This window comes from Rutilus rutilus (genome assembly GCF_951802725.1).
Source record: "Rutilus rutilus genome assembly, chromosome: 1".
Taxonomy (NCBI): domain Eukaryota; kingdom Metazoa; phylum Chordata; class Actinopteri; order Cypriniformes; family Leuciscidae; genus Rutilus; species Rutilus rutilus.
The window spans coordinates 61,057,490-61,074,960 of NC_140209.1; the positions used below are offsets into that span (position 1 = coordinate 61,057,490).

Below are 17,471 nucleotides of genomic sequence, written 5' to 3' on the forward strand. Positions count from 1 at the left end.
TGTACAAACTCAATATACCACTATGTTCATTCTGTAATGTGTTTATATTTTCACACTCACAGAGCTTTTCTGCAGTTCCTCACAGCAGGGACCAGTCTCAATTTACCCTCTTTTGATTTGAAGTTGTACTTCATGAAGTCTAGCTCATCCATCACCTCCTCTGACATCAGGATCATGTTTGCCAATGTTGAGCATTGTGCAAGAGAAAGACTTTTTCTTTTTGTTTCAGAGTTTAAAAATGCCTGCATTTCTTTAACAACAGAATGATCCTTCATCTCAATCATGCAGAGTGACAGATTCATCCATCTTTCAGGACTGACATTGTTTTTTTGACCTCGTTTGAGGTTCTGGATTATTTTCTTGATGCTCTCTGGGTTGTTCTCTGTGTGAATCAGCACATCCTGTAAGAGTCTCTGGTTGGACTCCAGTGAGATGCCATGAAGGAATCGAAGTAAAAGATCCAGGTGTCCATTTTTACTCATCAAGGCTTTGTTCATTACTCCCTTCAGGAGATCATCCAGAGGAACATTCTCACACTGAGTTCTGGACTTTCCTGTGAGGAACTCTTTCAGAACTTCACTCTTCTTGTGTAAATAGCAGAAAAACACATACAGTGCTGCAAAAAACTCCTGAAAGCTCAGATGTACAAAGCTGTAAACCTTCCTGTGATAAATCACAGATTCCTCTCTGAAGATCTCAGTGCAAATCCCAGAATACACTGAGGCGTCAGTGACGTCTATGCCGCTCTCAATCAGGTCCTCCTCATAGAACATCACATTGCCCTTCATCAGCTGATTGAAAGCCAGTTCAGCAAGTTTCACAATCACGTCTCTGTTGGACTGCAGGAGTTTCTCTGGATCTCTCTCTTCATACTTCTGGTTCCTCATATGAGTTTGAATGAGGAGGAAGTGGATGTACATTTCAGTCAGAGTTTGAGGGATTTCTGCACTGAGATTTTGTTTCAGGATGTTCTGAAGCACAGTGGCTGAGATCCAGCAGAAGACGGGTATGTGGCACATGATGTGGAGGCTTCTTGCTCTTCTGATGTGTGAGATGATTCTGCTGGCTTGATCCTCATCACTGATTCTCTTCCTGAAATATTCCTCCTTTTGAGGGTCATTGAATCCCTGAATTTCTGTCACACGGTTGATGTAGTTAGATGGGATCTGATTGGCTGCTGCTGGTCTGGTGGTGATCCAGATGAGAGCAGAGGGAAGCAGATCTCCTTTCATGAGGTTTGACATCAACACACCCACAGATGAAGTCTCATTTACATCAGAAACTTTCTCACTGTCTGAAAACATCAGTTTCAATCTGCTTTCATCCAGACCATCAAAGATGAACACAACTGTACATTCATCATACATCTTTGAGTCCAAATCTTGTTCAGGATGAAAGTCCAGCAGAAGTCTGTGAAGACTGTACTGATGATCTTTAATCAAGTTCAGCTCTCTAAATGGAAGCACAAACATGAAATCTACATCCTGATTGGCTCTTCCCTCGGCCCAGTCCAGAATGAACTTCTGCACAGAGACAGTTTTTCCAATTCCAGCGATGCCTTTAGTAAGAACAGTCTTGATTTTGTCTTTCTTCTCTCTTCTCCTCTCCTCATATCCAGGTTCAGATGAAGGATCAAAGATGTCATTGCAGTGGATTGGAGTGTCTTGGAGTGTCTTGTAACTTTTCTCCATCTGTAGCACCTCATGCTCTTCATTCACTCCTTCACTCTCTCCCTCTATGATGTACAGCTGTGTGTAAATCCTGTTCAGGAGGGTCTGATTCTCTTGTAGTTTGATTCCCTCAAAAACCCTCTCATATCTGTTCTTCATGCTGGTTTTGTGCTGGTCTTTGACTCTCTGAAGATCATCATGCACTGGCTGGTGAGAATCGAGCTGCAGGGCTGCTTCTGTGTCATGATGACTGAAGGGTTCCTGACAGGAGGAGGATGTGCTGGTCTGACAGGACACATATCTGATCTGGTCAGCTCTCCCACCACTGGAAACACATTGAGAGACAAACAGAAAAGACATTTATCAAAATAGAGAAAATATTTAAATATTTTTAATATTGAAAGATGTTGTTTAAAATCATACCACAACCACTACGATAAAGGAGTGTTTAATAAACCTATTTTACATATAATAAATCTATTGTGGCCAGTTGATTTCCTGACATAAAGTTCCTCAAGGTTCTGTTCCCCTCCAATATTGCACAATTTGTACGTCTCCCCCCTTACAGAACAAAAATATATGGCAATATACTACAAAATATAATGCGATATATTACATTTCCATATATGGGGAACTAGTGCTTATATTTTTCAATATACTGCAATATTTCCATTGGCCATGTATGGCTATATATTGATACATATAAAACTTTCCACTGAGTAAATGTGTAAATGTGTCTTTAGCCCTATTCGGACAGGACTAGTTTTCCAGGGGGACGTTAGAGAAATTTGTGTTTCACAGATGTACTTTGTGATTTTGATCATATCAGATCATTTTGATCTGTGTTTTTCTCACACAACTTTCCAAAAAATTCAATGGAAAATTACCTACTGTTTTTCGGCAAACTGAACGGTCCTCTGAGAAATCTAATACTGTCAAATGCGAATGTCAATGATTGCTGACTTTGTATTTTACAAACGCTTCTCCTCATTTGCATCCTTTCATTTCAACATAGATGGTATCTGACAAAATTTTTTATAAAACTGATATTTAGAGCCAAATCGTGGAAACTGCAAAGACTGCCCATTTTAATATCAGTGTCAGGTACTTGTCTAGATGTCTCTGCTCACTTATATGGGTTTATTATAAAGAGACACTTCTATAAAATTACACAAAGTTTATTAAATAGGGTCTTAATAATAAATAAAAGTTATATCAATAAGTAATTCTTCAAAATATATATATATATATATACACACTTCATCCATGATGCATAGCAGATGTCCTTCTGTAATCGGTGCATGAAATCTCAGAAATCGGGTGATAAGAGTTGTAACTCAAACTCAGCGGTATACAGTACATAATTGTAAGTACTTTACTTTACTATTTTGTTCTACTCACAAGCCGCATGAACAAACGTTCAATTCAGCCAGCGCCGATGCATTAGTGAACCGACTGAAGTATCCTGTCTGATTCTGACTAAAGTGCCTGACGATTCGTTCACCAAACTTTCACTTAAAAGCATAATTAGAATGCAGACGCCACTTTTATGTTTGACCGTATTTTCGAAAGCATCAAAAAACAAAACTATTAAAAAATAAAACTATCGATTATTTTTGACTGACAAAATGCTGACGGACGGAAACACAGTGAGTTGTTCCAAATCTTTCTTTTTAGTAAACTCTGTGTACACAAACAATACTCTCGATGCTCGAGTTCATGTGTAGAGCCCCTGGTGATACTTCAAGCAGAGTTTCATGTTGTATCGAACCTTCTTAGTGTTTTAAAAATAGCGATTTTTGATGCTATCATAAAAGTGCCCTATTTTCTCCCATTTACACAGCTCTATATTTCTTCACGCTCTGACGAAACTTACCAATTCACAAAATTAACGGAATGCATAGCTGATATAAAAAAAATGGATGACTAGTAATTTCCTACAACTGAATTCTGAAAAAACAGATATTCTAATTATTGGATAAAAAAAAACTTCCTCACGTAATAACCTAGAATACTGTCTCTAACACTTGATGGCTGCTCTGTTAAGTCTTCGTCGTCGGTTAGGAACCTGGGTGCGCTCTTTGATACCAATCATTCATTTGAAAGTCACGTGTCTAGTATCTGTAAAACCGCATTTTTCCATCTTAAAAATATATCTAAATTACGTCATATGCTCTCATTGACAAATGCGGAACAATTAGTTCATGCGTTCATGACCTCAAGGCTAGATTGAAATATAATGCTCTACTGGGTGGTTGCCCTGCACGCTTAAAAAAAATAAAAAAAAAGAATAATAATAATAAAAAAAAAATATTACAGCTAGTTCAAAACGCAGCAGCTCGAATTCTTACCAGAACCAGGAAGTATGACCATATTAGCCCGGTTCTGTCAACACTGCACTGGCTCCCTATTAAACATCATATACATTTTAAAATATTGCAGATTACTTACAAAGCACTAAATGGTTTAGCCCCGCAGTACTTGAGCGACCTCTTAGCGCTTTATAGTCCTTCACGTCTATTGCGATCTCAAAATTCCGGCCAGTTGATAATACCTAGAATATCAAAATCGACTGCTGGCGGTAGATCCTTTTCCTATTTAGCACCAAAACTCTGGAACAGTCTTCCTACCATTGTCCGGGAAGCAGACACACTCTGTCAGTTCAAAGCTAGACTAAAAACACATCTCTTTGACCTAGCATTCACATAATACATTATAGACTTTTATAATTCCATATTAGGCTGCATAGATTAGGCCAGCCGGAACCGGGAACACTTCCCATGAATCCTGATGTACTCGTTACATCATAAGAAGAATGGCGTCCATGTTAATATCAGTCTCTCTGCTTATAATGAGGTTTACCGCAGTCCGCCGGATCCAGGCCGTATCCAGATCAGATGAAGGACCTGCGCCTGGACGCGACAACAACGCAGTACTGAAGTGTCAACCAGTCTCTCCGTTTCTGAAGTGAGGTGGACTCCGGCTGTATCCAGATTAGATGGTGGATCTGCACGTGGACCCAACCATGAGGCATCCCTGAAGTGCCGGCCTCATCGACACGACCAATCTGACTTCTGACCTGTAACGCTGCCTGGATCATAATCATACACTGTTCGCTCGTTGGCCAGAGGAGAACTGGCCCCCGACTGAGCCTGGGTTCTCCCAAGGTTTTTTTCTCCATTCTGTCACCTGATGGAGTTTTGGTTCCTTGCCACTGTTGCCTTGGCTTTTGGCTTGCTTAGTTGGGGACATTTAATATTCAACGATATTACTGATCTGCCTATTTAGGGTGGACAATGATGCAATTTTCTTCAAGAAACAAACTTTGTTGTATTATTTTCATTTTATCAATGTGAAGCTGCTTTAATACATTCTGTATTGTAAAAAGCGCTATATAAATAAAGGTGACTTGACTTGACAAGGCATTTAACCTAAAACGAAAATACGGTCAAACTTAAAAGTGGCGTTTCCATCCTAATTATGCTTTTAAACGAAAAATTTGTCTCAAGTATCTGATGCGATAAAGCCACTCCCCCTGTATCTCTCGCTCCAAATTAAAGCAGTTTATAGTGAACAAACATTAGAGACAAAACTGATCATTTTTGCCAATTATTTATTAGACTATATTTATATTGTATGAAATATAATTACTTCATATAGTATATTCATATAATTATTATATTAATTGACAAGTAATATTAAACTTTCCTTTTAAATTAATATAATACATGTATTCATATATAATGCTAATGTGTATTTATTTGAGCTCTTTGTGAACCTATAGGCTGATTATTAGGCATATTTCTTTGATTCACATCATGTATTGATATAGTCAGATATTTTCTTTCAGCTGCTTCTCAAACTCTCTCTGCAGCAGAAATGTTTATTCATGCCTTATAAACGCTTTTAATGTCATCATAATTTTCAAAATGATCTCTTAATCTTCGGAAGAGAAGTGAATTGCGCCGTCTCTCTTGCGAGAAGTGAATCAAACTGGTGCTCTCCATGTTCCACGTGACACTTTCAGGGGCACACACTTCAGAGTTAATCGCAAACTCAGTATAAACTTTCTCCAGTTTAAACTCAGGTTTGATACAGAGGTTTGTGAGACTTCTAAACTTGATCTAAACCAGGTTAGATTTATCTGGAATTGTCAACTCTAAACCTGCTCTGAAACTCAAGAGTTTGTTCAGATAGCTTCATGCAACAGGACACTTTTTTTCTGTATTATTTATTCTAAAGTAATAAACATTACATAATTCCTAAAAATTTCAATTTAATTACAGTTATACTAGATCTTCAAATTAGACCAATATAAGTCAATTAATTAAATATTAGTAAATTAATACAACAAATTAAGTTGGACCAAACTAAGACAATTAAATAATAGTAAATTGATTAAATTTAATAGCCTCAACAAAATAAAATTGAATGATGTAAGAAGATTTAGTTTGACAAACCTAATAAAAAGTTGATGTAATCCAACTAAATTGTGTTGACCCAAAGTAAATTAAATCGAGTTTAAAAACATTCCTAAATTAAATGATGTAAGAGTAATTAATTCATTTTTAAGTGTAGATGAATATACTCACACAGGGTCAAAGGGCACGGCTTCATTACAGAGATCATTGGGGTGAATCATGGATCTGTTACTCTGCTTTGACACACATCTGGATTCTGGAGATGCTGCCATCTTTCTCTTCCTGCTGATGATACTGAGGAAAAGAGAGACATATTTCAGATCATTTCTGAAGCCAGAAAAATATACCACATTTACCTATTTGCTATTAATGCAATTTAAGAGCTATAAACAAAAGGTTGTGGTTGTAATGTTGAGGACAAATTTAACCACTAATTCTTCAATTGCTTTGCCTTTGTAAGCCCATGTCTCTTCCTGACTTTTCTTTTTCAGAGTGAGCCAAAGTATCCAGCATGCGGGCATTATGCAAATATGTTTCATGGTGACGTAGCTACATCATGGATAGGGGTGTGACAGATTGTAGTTGATACAGACAAGGCCCCACAGTTCTGCATGCATGCGATTCGTGGCTTAACTTAAAATAATAACCAGTTTATCATTTGCAAGTGTTTAAGTCCTGGCAATTTAAACATCCAAGCAATTTTGAGTGCAAGAAGATGCAAAATAGAATTAAATTCGGCACTCATGCGGTTTCAATGCTCACACTCCTGAAGCGCGCACACAGAGAGCACGTCTCAGATAGCGCGTGAACACCAAATTCAGTTCTCTTTCACGTCTCCTCGCACTTTAAGGGAGACACACACAAAATTATCTAAAAAAACTCGTAGAGTATCCACATAAATACAGTGGGTTGTGTTTTAAGTGGGAAAGAAGTTAGAAAGAAAACAGATGTGTATCATTATATTCAGGGCTTGACATTAACACCCGCCAACCCGCCAAATGCGGGTGGATTTTGCGCGTGGCGGGTAACACAGTAACTCCAACTAGCCACTTTGGCGGGTTGAATAATTGTAGTCTTTTCAAAAGGCATCTGAAATAAGTGTGACACTACAACTGAACTCCCATGCGTATTAGGGCTGTCAACTAATATTCTAAATTCGAATATATATTCGAATAGTTTTTTAAAAAAGAATTTTGAAGGTGAAAATGAATATTCGAATGTGGGAAAACGCCCGCGGTAGCAGAGGCGCGGCTGTCTGTTTTGCGAGTGGGCGCGCTGCCTGAGGGGTCAGGGACAGGTAACAGGAAGAAGCGTTAGCGTTAAACAGTAGGCCTACAGTAGGCTACACTTTAGTAATGTTTCTGACTGAATAGATATTGCATGAATAAGGTAGGTTAGATACAGCAGTTTCATGCACTGCAGGCTTCCACTGGTTTGATTATTTGCCGTTTCATGTCAAGGAAAAGTTCATGTTTAGCACAGCCAGCTCGGAGCGTTCAATGTCGGTTCTATATACTGTAAAACTTCAATTAATGTTAATAACATTTATTTCAATCGCTGAATGAAGCCTGCTATATAAGAGTCGCGACCTTAAATTGCTTGCACAAAACTCTTGATCAGCACTCAACATTTGCGTATAGTTGTTGTTCATTTAAACCGTTATGCGCAGAGAGCGTGACGCCGCAAGACCACCAGACGCGCGTAAACGCGTCTTTACATTGACTTAACATCAAAATCACTCGCGCCAGACGCTTTATTGTGTGAACGCAGCATGAGCATGAGCATGAGGGTGAGGGCGAGAGAGAGAGAGTGCCTGCGAGTGCGAGTGAGCGAGAGTGAGGTCTGCGGTCTTGGCCATTTGATTTACTTGTTTTTGTGTAGGTATAATACGTTGTCAAATAGCCTATGTTTAAACTTAAATAAACTACCTAAGTAGTTATGTCTCTTTGTATTAATGTGTCCTGTTATTGACGTAATGCGCGTAATTGACAAAATGCGCAACCAGATGTTCGAATAGTTCGAATATAGGCTATGCATACTATCCATCCTAAATAGTGTGACATTATTAATTGTCAATACTATTTAGGGCAGATAGGGTGGATAGTATTCACATTGGGACGCAGGGTTTTATGTGTTTTTTTTAGAGGGAATATTCGAACGTCATTTTTGAGCAATTTTGACAGCCCTAATGAGTACATGCACACAGTGTTGCCTTGCGCTTGCGCTCTAGTGACGACAACACAAACGAAGAGACAGCTAGCTGCCCTGCTGGAGGTACGTCGTATGCCGGTGGAGCTATGTGTTTTATTTTAAAAAAAAAAGCTTTACACACAATCTTATCAGAGCTAATGATAGTTATGTAGTCTTGATTTGGTTGTGTACAGTGGTTTTACATTTAAATGGGTTGTAAATCTAGTTCAAGTAAATTTTAGCACGCCATAGTCAACTTTTATCAGGTAATTTCACAACAACAAAAATGTGGCTAGTAAAAATGCTGTGTGGCTAGTAACTTTGGAAAACCACTAGCCACATTGGCTAGTGAGCAAAAAAGTTAATGTCAAGCCCTGATTATATTGGATCAGTGCATTAAAGCAACAGAAGTCTAAAATACCTGCTGCAGTCTCTGTGTCATTAATGTTAAACCACAAAAGACTTTTGTAGCTTTAAAAATTTATTTTATTTATCTTTTTACTATGTATTTATCTATGCTTGTAATTTTTTGTTTATTTGTTATTTTAATACTGAGTGTTCACTTGCCTTTAATAATGTTTGAACTTTATAAAACTTTTAACAGACTTGCACTTGTCACGGACTCGGATGCTTTTTGCCTTTGGGACTCGAACAAAGTTTCCGAGTGCAACCGAGTCCAGCGCTGTCAGTGAAATACATTCGGGACAGAATGGAAATCTCACTGGCCCGATTGTGTCAGTACTGCATCGTTACAAAAAATCTATTTACATGTGATTTTAAGTCTAGGCAGTTTAAACATTCAATCAATGTTAAATTGTTCAAGCACAATAAGACGCGAAAGAGAACTGAAGCACATGCATCTTATTGTGCTTCTACACGATCAAATACACACAAAAATGTATCAAAAATCACCATCACGTTTCGTATTAATGTAAACACAGTCGGTTATGTCTTAGGTGAAAGAAAACAGTTGGGGAAATATACAGTGTCATATCAGATCTGTCCATCAGGTCTTAAAGTGACAGCAGCCTAATAACCCCTGGTGCCATTAAATCAAACGACAAAAGATAGAAAAGAGAAACACACTTACTAGCCGTGTTTCCATTATAGATTTGCGCAAAACTTTTGCGATATTTTCTCAATGTTGATAAAAAACTACTGCGAAATGATGGCGTTACACCAGGTGACTGTAAATGCGAAAAAACTGTTTCCATTGCAGTTTTGCGAAATATTCCTTTTTCGAATTGCCTGAAAAACCACCTCATGCGAGCGAAAAAACTTTGATGGAACTTAACGGAAACACGGCTACTGCTGCTCTTGACCGAATAACTTGGTAGCTTTAATAAGAATCAATGCGTATTTGTACAATTGTTCCGCTGACAAAACATCTTCCTATTTTGATCTATGATCTTTATACACACTGAACGTCACAACCTCGTTTTATGTCAACCTAACATTCAATATGGCATCTACCCTGACCGAGGTCTATAGCCAACCACCAGCCAGATCCCAATACCCTGTTTCCATTCATCAAAATACCCTGGTTATTGGTAGGGCTGGACTCGAATATTCGAATATTCGTTCGGTGGGTTGGTAATCCATTTGAAAATTTGACATTCGAATATTCAGGGTTTTTTTGGGGGGGGGTTTTGCACACCTGGCATCCCCCTCAAAACAGTTCTCAGTCGCGCTTGAATATGTTCAACACTATACAATCTGACGAAATACAATACTCTTTTTTTACAACTATCTTATATAGCCTAGCCACTTTTAATAGGACAGACAGTTGAAGGAACCCAACCTCGTTATTTGCTGCTTCTTGGCCTACTAAAGTGCTCCTGCAACGGGAGTATTCTCTGGCTAGAGCGCAGAACAGCAGAGTTTGTATAGACAGAAGTGCATGCCTGAGCTTGTGTTTTGGGTTAAGCTGCGTTGCTTTTTCTATCATTCTATTTTCCACAATGTCATTGACGTTTTTTCTTTATTTAAATTTAGTTTTTTTTCTTTAGTTAAATTTAGTTTTTCTTTATTTAAATTTTGTTTTTCTTTATTGAAATTTCATTTTTTTCTTTATTTCAATTTAGTTTTTCTTTATTTCAATTTCGTTTTTTTCTTTATTTAAATTAGTTTTTTTCTTTATTTAAATCTAATCTACTCTTTACTGTGTCAGTAATTTGTTAGTCAGAAAAATATTAAGACTACCTTATTAAAAGTATTGCTTAAGTTAACAGACCTGTGAGTGTGTGTGTTTCGTGTGAGTGTATTTACTTTGTGTTGTTCATGGGGAAGATGTGTTTAATATCACTAGTGCAGTGTCCGTTCTCGGAGCATTAAGCCCTGCCCGCGTGAGGTGCGCCGCTTCCCGCTCACGCTGTTCTGTAGTTTATTAAAAGTTTATTCATTCTGAACGTGTCGCGTCTCGCGTGTCTATCTATATTGCACCAAATGCGACACTGCACTCTCTTGTGAAGTCGATTGGATGAACGGTTCTTGAAATAATCAAAATGCAAACGGACAGGCAGACACATAGAGAATACTGCCTTTATTAGAGAGAAGAATATGTTCAGCCCCCCTCTCTCCAAAGCTTCGAATATTCGATGTTCATTACTACCGAAGCTTTGAAGCTCAAAAAATGGTATTCGGACCAGCCCTAGTTATTGGTTGAATTTTTATCAGAAGCCAAGCCCCGCTCTATAGTTTGTCACATTAGAAAAGCTTTTTACTCAGAAATGTACCCCCCCCCCAGGTTGTCAGAACCTCTAGTAAATTACATGTTTTGTTTTTACAGTTGTTTATTCAGAATCGTGCAGCTCTAACAGATATGAATGATATCTGTTAGAGATATCACTGGCCACAAGAACTTCCACAAGATATCACTGGCCACAAGAACTTCCAGGCACAGGAACAGTTTCTTTCCACAGGCCATTTCCCTTCTGAACACTTAACATGCCCCCCCAAAGCATATGCCTGTAAGTGCAATACTCCCACTGTCTAGTGCAATAAACTCAGGTGATATTTATATCTATATTATTCATACTACTCAAAATACTGTAAATATGTTTATAATCTGTAACATGCGCTAGACTCCCACTGTCTAGTGTAATATTCTCTAATTCAGGTGATATTTATATTTATATTATTCATACTACTCAAAATACTGTAAATATGTTCATAATCTGTAAATGTTTATTCAGACTAAACCCAACTGTGACCCTACTTTTTTACTTTTATACTATTTTTATTTATTTTTTATATATTTTTATTCTTAGAATTTGTATTACTATGTTCTTGTTGTATTTGTATTTGTATATGTGCACTGGAAGCTTCAGTACCAAGAAAAATTCCTTGTGGGTGCAAGCACACTTGGCAATAAAGCTCTTTCTGATTCTGATTCTGATTCTGATACTCACACAGAGTCAGGGGGTTCATCACTGAACACAGGGGGATGAAACATGGTGTTGTTACTCTTCATAAACACACAGCTGAATCCTGGAGATGGTTCATCACTGAACACAGGGGGATGATTCATGGACTGGTTACTCTTCATAGACACACAGCTGAATCCTGAAGATGGTCCATCACTGAACACAGGGGGATGATACATGGAGTTGTTACTCTTCATAGACACACTGCTGAATCCTGAAGATGGTCCATCACTGAACACAGGGGGATGATTCATGGACTGGTTACTCTTCATAGACACACAGCTGAATCCTGAAGATGGTTCATCACTGAACACAGGGGGATGATTCATGGACTGGTTACTCTTCATAGACACACAGCTGAATCCTGAAGATGGTCCATCACTGAGATCAGGGGGATGATACATGGAGTTGTTACTCTTCATAGACACACAGCTGAATCCTGAAGATGGTCCATCACTGAACACAGGGGGATGATACATGGAGTTGTTACTCTTCATAGACACACTGCTGAATCCTGAAGATGGTCCATCACTGAACACAGGGGGATGATACATGGAGTTGTTACTCTTCATAGACACACTGCTGAATCCTGAAGATGGTTCATCACTGAACACAGGGGGATGATTCATGGACTGGTTACTCTTCATAGACACACAGCTGAATCCTGAAGATGGTCCATCACTGAACACAGGGGGATGATACATGGAGCTGTTACTCTTCATGGACACACAGCTGGATACTGGAGATGCTGCTCTCGGAGAGTGAACAGACGCCTCCTTCTCTTTCTCCTCATTCACACTCATTTAGGTTTCACACTCTTCTTCCTAGAAGACAGATTTGATTTCAGGCCTGTATGTGGCAAGAAAAAACAAGAATAATACATTGAATTTTGACAATTAAATTAAAATGAATTTCTTGGGTTTTATTAGATACTGGGTGGTATACCAGTTCATACCAAATACCGGTTTTTATTTTTGTTATGATATGAATTTTTAATATACCGCAATACCGGTGTATTATTATTATTATTATTATTATTATGAACCTTTATTTAACCAGGTGAGCACGTAGAGAACACGTTCTCAATTGAAACGGCGACCTGGCCAAGATAAAGCGAGGTGCAAGACAACAAAAAGTTACACATGAAATTACACAAATTACACATTAAATACACAAGGGAATAAAATTATAAATAAAATACAAGTTTTCTGGGCAATAGAATAAACAGTATCGATATATAACAATTAGTGCAACATAATCTATAATAAAAGGATCAAGTTGTTATTTAAAACAGCAAGGCAACTACATAAGTAGTATATGATTCTAGGCATAATTGTGCAAGTAGATATTGTGCAAATAGCACAGAACACATAAGATAATGTGCAAGACAGTGCAAGCAGAGTACCAAAGAACAAGAGGCACTAGAGCAGAGGTAAATTGAGTGCGAAATTATAGGAAGTTGTATGTCGCTTATAACGTTCGGAACACAGCGCGACACTGTTTGAGAGGGGTCTCTTATGGGATCAAAATCCCATCTAAAGTTTGTACAGCGGTCACGGATCAAAAAATAATAAGCGTGAATCAAATTTTGTAAAAATATATTGCACAAACTGAAAAAAAAAAAAGCACTTTGTGCTGTCTTGCATTTTCTGCTCATATTTATTTTTTTTGTATACTTGTGCTTGTTTTTCTCTTCGCTCTTCTTTCCATGTTCTGCGCTTGCTTTTCCAAATGTTGCAGTTCGAGTTTCATGTAAATTAGGGTGGGCTTAAGCGTCACCATTGGTCCACTAGTTCTAGCTTGACAGCTCCTCCTCTAGCCAATCAATCGAAGAGGGGAGTTGAAGTCACTCAAATTATTTAACTATTTTTTGATCCATGGCCGCAATACTTTAGACGGGATATTAATCTCATAGTCTCTGTTCACTGTTGCACTGTGGTGATGGCACAGCCAGAGATGGTCTTATATTAGGGAGATGAAAGGGCTCTCTTACCACTGGAGAAAGTGTAATGGCTAACTTGGATCACATGATTCCGTTAGCATAACCTTTTTAGGCTAAAGGTTGCAGGCTTGTCATCTAGTGGCTTTGGCACAGCTGTATGTGTTACTAAGCGTGACGGTAAAGATGGATAGATTAAACTATAATTGACAGCTGTCAAATTATATTACAGTGTTTCCCATACATTGGTTCACAATATCAACACTGCCCGGCACAAATAGATTTTCCAAAAGCTTTTGACATCGCTGAATAAACACGAGCACTGCATGTTTCAAAGTCAAAACTCGGCACTGGTGTTTTTATATAAATGTATCTTTGAAGAGAACTGTCTTTAGAACTGTTATTTTTATTTCACGAGTTCACACTTACATACAATTAGAGGGAGTAAAGTTTAATGTGTATTTGGCGTGCTGTCCGGGGGGAGGGCTCCGAGCTCAGAGATCGGCCTGAACCCAGAGTACTCCCCGCCCGTATGTAAGTGGTTAGGACCAGAAGTGTGGAGAAGGGGTGGTGGGGGGATGCTGCTAAACTGTCAACGAATTGAGGTGAGACTGCTGAGTATATATATACCTCTTATCGTTGATTGCTGAGTGCTCTCCACTCGTGTTAATTAACTGAACGTGCTTCCTCCCGATCTTTGTTAATAAAACATAATTTAATCTTTCAATCTTGAAATACTTTCAATCTACTGCAGTATTTCCTATCTCAATCAGTAGAAAATGTGGTTAACACCCAATCATGTAAAAAAAAAAAAAAAAAAAAAAAAAAAGTCATATACAGTGAAACCGTATAATTTAGAAAAATACTGTGATATCAATTTTTGGTCATACCGCCGAGCACTACTAGATTTTTCTAATTTCATAAACTTTTCTGACCTGGGGCCTCATTTATAAACGTTGCGTACGCACAAAAGAAGGCGTACGCCGCTCTCTACGCAATAATTGGTATTTATAAAAAGCAAACTTGACGGGAAAATGTGCGGTCCTTCACGCACACTCTGACCCAGGCGTACGCACAAAAACGGGTGAAATGAGAAATGGCGACACCGTCGGCAGATGGAAGAAACACGTGAAAGTGTGTGAAACTGTAGACCGTTGTGTAAAAGAAATGGCAATACTGCCTCTCATAAATAACATGAAGACTTCACAAAGCAAGTCTTACAATTAACAGCCTACACGAACACCCGTTTGATCGATCTGCAGTGTAAAACAAACAAAATCAAACTAAGATTACAACAGAAATGCAAATTAACACATATTTGCAAAAAGAAATGTGAAATATGTTCTGCAATAATATTGGCATGTTATGCAATTCATCCTCATAACACATCTGTAGCTTGTCAGATGCAATCAAATGGATGGTAATTAAATGCCATGATGCCATCACAGTGCGTAATGACGTGAGTGAAGTTACGTTTCTTGGTTTTCCTTTCTGTGTTTGCCATGATTTCGCAATCGATGAATATTAACTTGTGGGCGTTTCATGGACTATTTATGGGCAACTATGGGCGTGACATGAAGCCGCAAAAGCTGCGCTACATTTAGAATTGATTGTGATTTATTAAGGGAAAACTGCGTAGGATGTGCGTGCGCACGGTTTTATAAAAGCCGAAATATTTCTGTGCGTACGCACGTCCTATGTTTCATCCGTACGCCACTTATGACGCAAATCCTACGCAAAGTTTTATAAATGAGGCCCCTGGTCTGTTTCATTTAACAATGTTTTTTTCCTATTGTGCATTGTGTAATAGATGTGTGACGGGTACGTTAAGCCAGGCCCAATGTTTTGTACGTGAGTGGTCCGTAGTTGCTGAAGTACTCAGTAAAATAAGTGAACATGCAAAGCGTGTCTGTCGTTCTTCTTCCAGAGTCAGCCTCCTATCAAAATATATTACACATTGTGTGGTAAAGTTTTGTATTTTCAATATTTATGTACCCCTGTGTGTGTATGTGTGTGTGTGTACTTAACTATATGTTGGGGACAAAAACCTGACATAATTTCCAAAATCTTCCCTTGTCCTTGGATGTCCTCATTTGTAAATTAAGTATAAAAATAAAGTAGCCTAATTAAAGGTTGTTGCTTTTTTAAATGTAAAAATGCAGTACGTTGTGTGTGATGTGTGGGGTAGGGTTAGTGTGAGGGGATGGAATATACAGTTTGTACAGTATAAAAACCATTACGCCTATGGAATATCCCCATTAAGATAACTAAGTAAACGTGTGTGTGTGCGCACGTGTGTGTGCGTGTGTGTATCTAGTTTTCCCTACATGGGGACCAAATGTCCTCATAATGATAGTAATACCAAAAAATATTTGTTTGGTCCCAATGTGGTAAACAGCTTATAAATCATAATAAATTAAGTGTTTACAGATAACATAGACTCAGATAACATTGAACAAACGTTATATTAACGTTACAGGAAGAACGTTTGCATAACTTTGAGAGAACGTTAGTTATGAGAACGTTTCCTGTTAGCTGAGATACAGTGATGTGAACTACTCAACTTTTTTTATGGAATTTCGCTATTTGTAATTGAAAATATACTATAATTTGCATGATCCACGTTATTCATAAATGAATGTCACGAGACAAGAAACGTGTTCTGTTTTAACATATTAGACATACAAATAAGAGTGAATATACGTTAGGCTACAAGACATGATTACGGCCTTGTTCTCAGCCCAATATGTTTTGCTCTTACTTGTTTCTCGTTACATCTTTTTATTTAGTTTTAATGTTTTCAGATAACAGCACAACACGTTACAATCAGAAATACAATCTGTGTACGTTTATCCATTTTCATGAGTAGGCTATGAACGACTTAGGTAAAGTTGGTTTTATATTCGCATATTCGCACATTCGCGGACTTCCGCGTTCAATAACTCGTGAACTAAACGTTGTTGCTACAGAAAACACCTATCACATATAACTACAGATAAAACACCAGAAGCTACAACATAATTTTCCTCAAAACGATCTTTCCTTCGCACTGGACAAAATACATTGATCTCTATGCGCAGGCTGCTAAGAAGGGACCATCTGCAAAGTGCAAACCCGAAGGAAAGCTCGTTTTGAGGAAGATTAAAATATTAAAACAATGTTATTTTTGTAATAACAATATTCAGCTCACGAGATATTGAACGCGGAACTCCGCGAATATGCAAATATAAAATCAACTTTACCCAAGTTGCAGACTTGATCATGTAGGACCTTCAGGACCACATACGTGGACAGCACCATGAACATAGTCAAGTAAAAAAAAAATAAAAAAAAATTGTTTCAGGTTTGATATTTGCTGCGTATTCACCTAGACTGCTTTAGTGTACTTTTGTGTAGGCTACTGTAGTGTACATACAGTACGCAAATATGTTTTATGTAAAAGTTACAGTAATTCACCAAAGGGATTTTTTTCATGTTCCAAAGGTTGTAGTATGGTCCTACTGACCAGACTGACTTACTACATGTGAAATTTTGACAATACCTTCCTTACTGTACGTTCAGTATACAAATATTAATTTAAAAAAATTACAGCAATTCACCTAAAGTATTTTTTTCCTGTTCCAAAGGCTGTAGTGCTTTCCTAGTGACCACACTGACTTACTACAGGTGGAATTTTGACAATATCTCCTTTACTGTACGTACAATAAACAAATAAGTTTAAGAAAAAATTACAGTAATTCACCTAAAGTATTTTTTCATGTTCCAAAGGCTGTAGTGCTTTCCTAGTGACCACACTGACTTACTACAGGTGAAATTTTGACAATAC

General features: G+C 37.9%; 1 protein-coding gene and 1 long non-coding RNA gene across 2 annotated transcripts in view; one reads left to right on the top strand and one right to left on the bottom strand.

Moving 5' to 3' along the window:
- LOC311295150 (uncharacterized protein) overlaps window positions 1-12,550 on the bottom strand; it is a 38,362-nt gene extending 25,812 nt beyond the window's left edge. The window contains exons 1-3 of the mRNA XM_084416361.1: window positions 11,692-12,550; window positions 6,263-6,385; window positions 61-1,995 (exon numbers count right to left, since the gene is read on the bottom strand). Of these exons, the coding sequence (XP_084272487.1) occupies window positions 61-1,995; window positions 6,263-6,385; window positions 11,692-12,509 (2,876 nt within the window). The 5' untranslated portion in view covers window positions 12,510-12,550. The remainder of the gene's footprint in view (window positions 1-60; window positions 1,996-6,262; window positions 6,386-11,691) is intronic.
- The window catches only part of LOC311296478, a 152,141-nt gene that overhangs the window by 94,828 nt on the left and 39,842 nt on the right, over window positions 1-17,471 (top strand). The gene's annotated exons all lie outside the window — the stretch shown is intronic.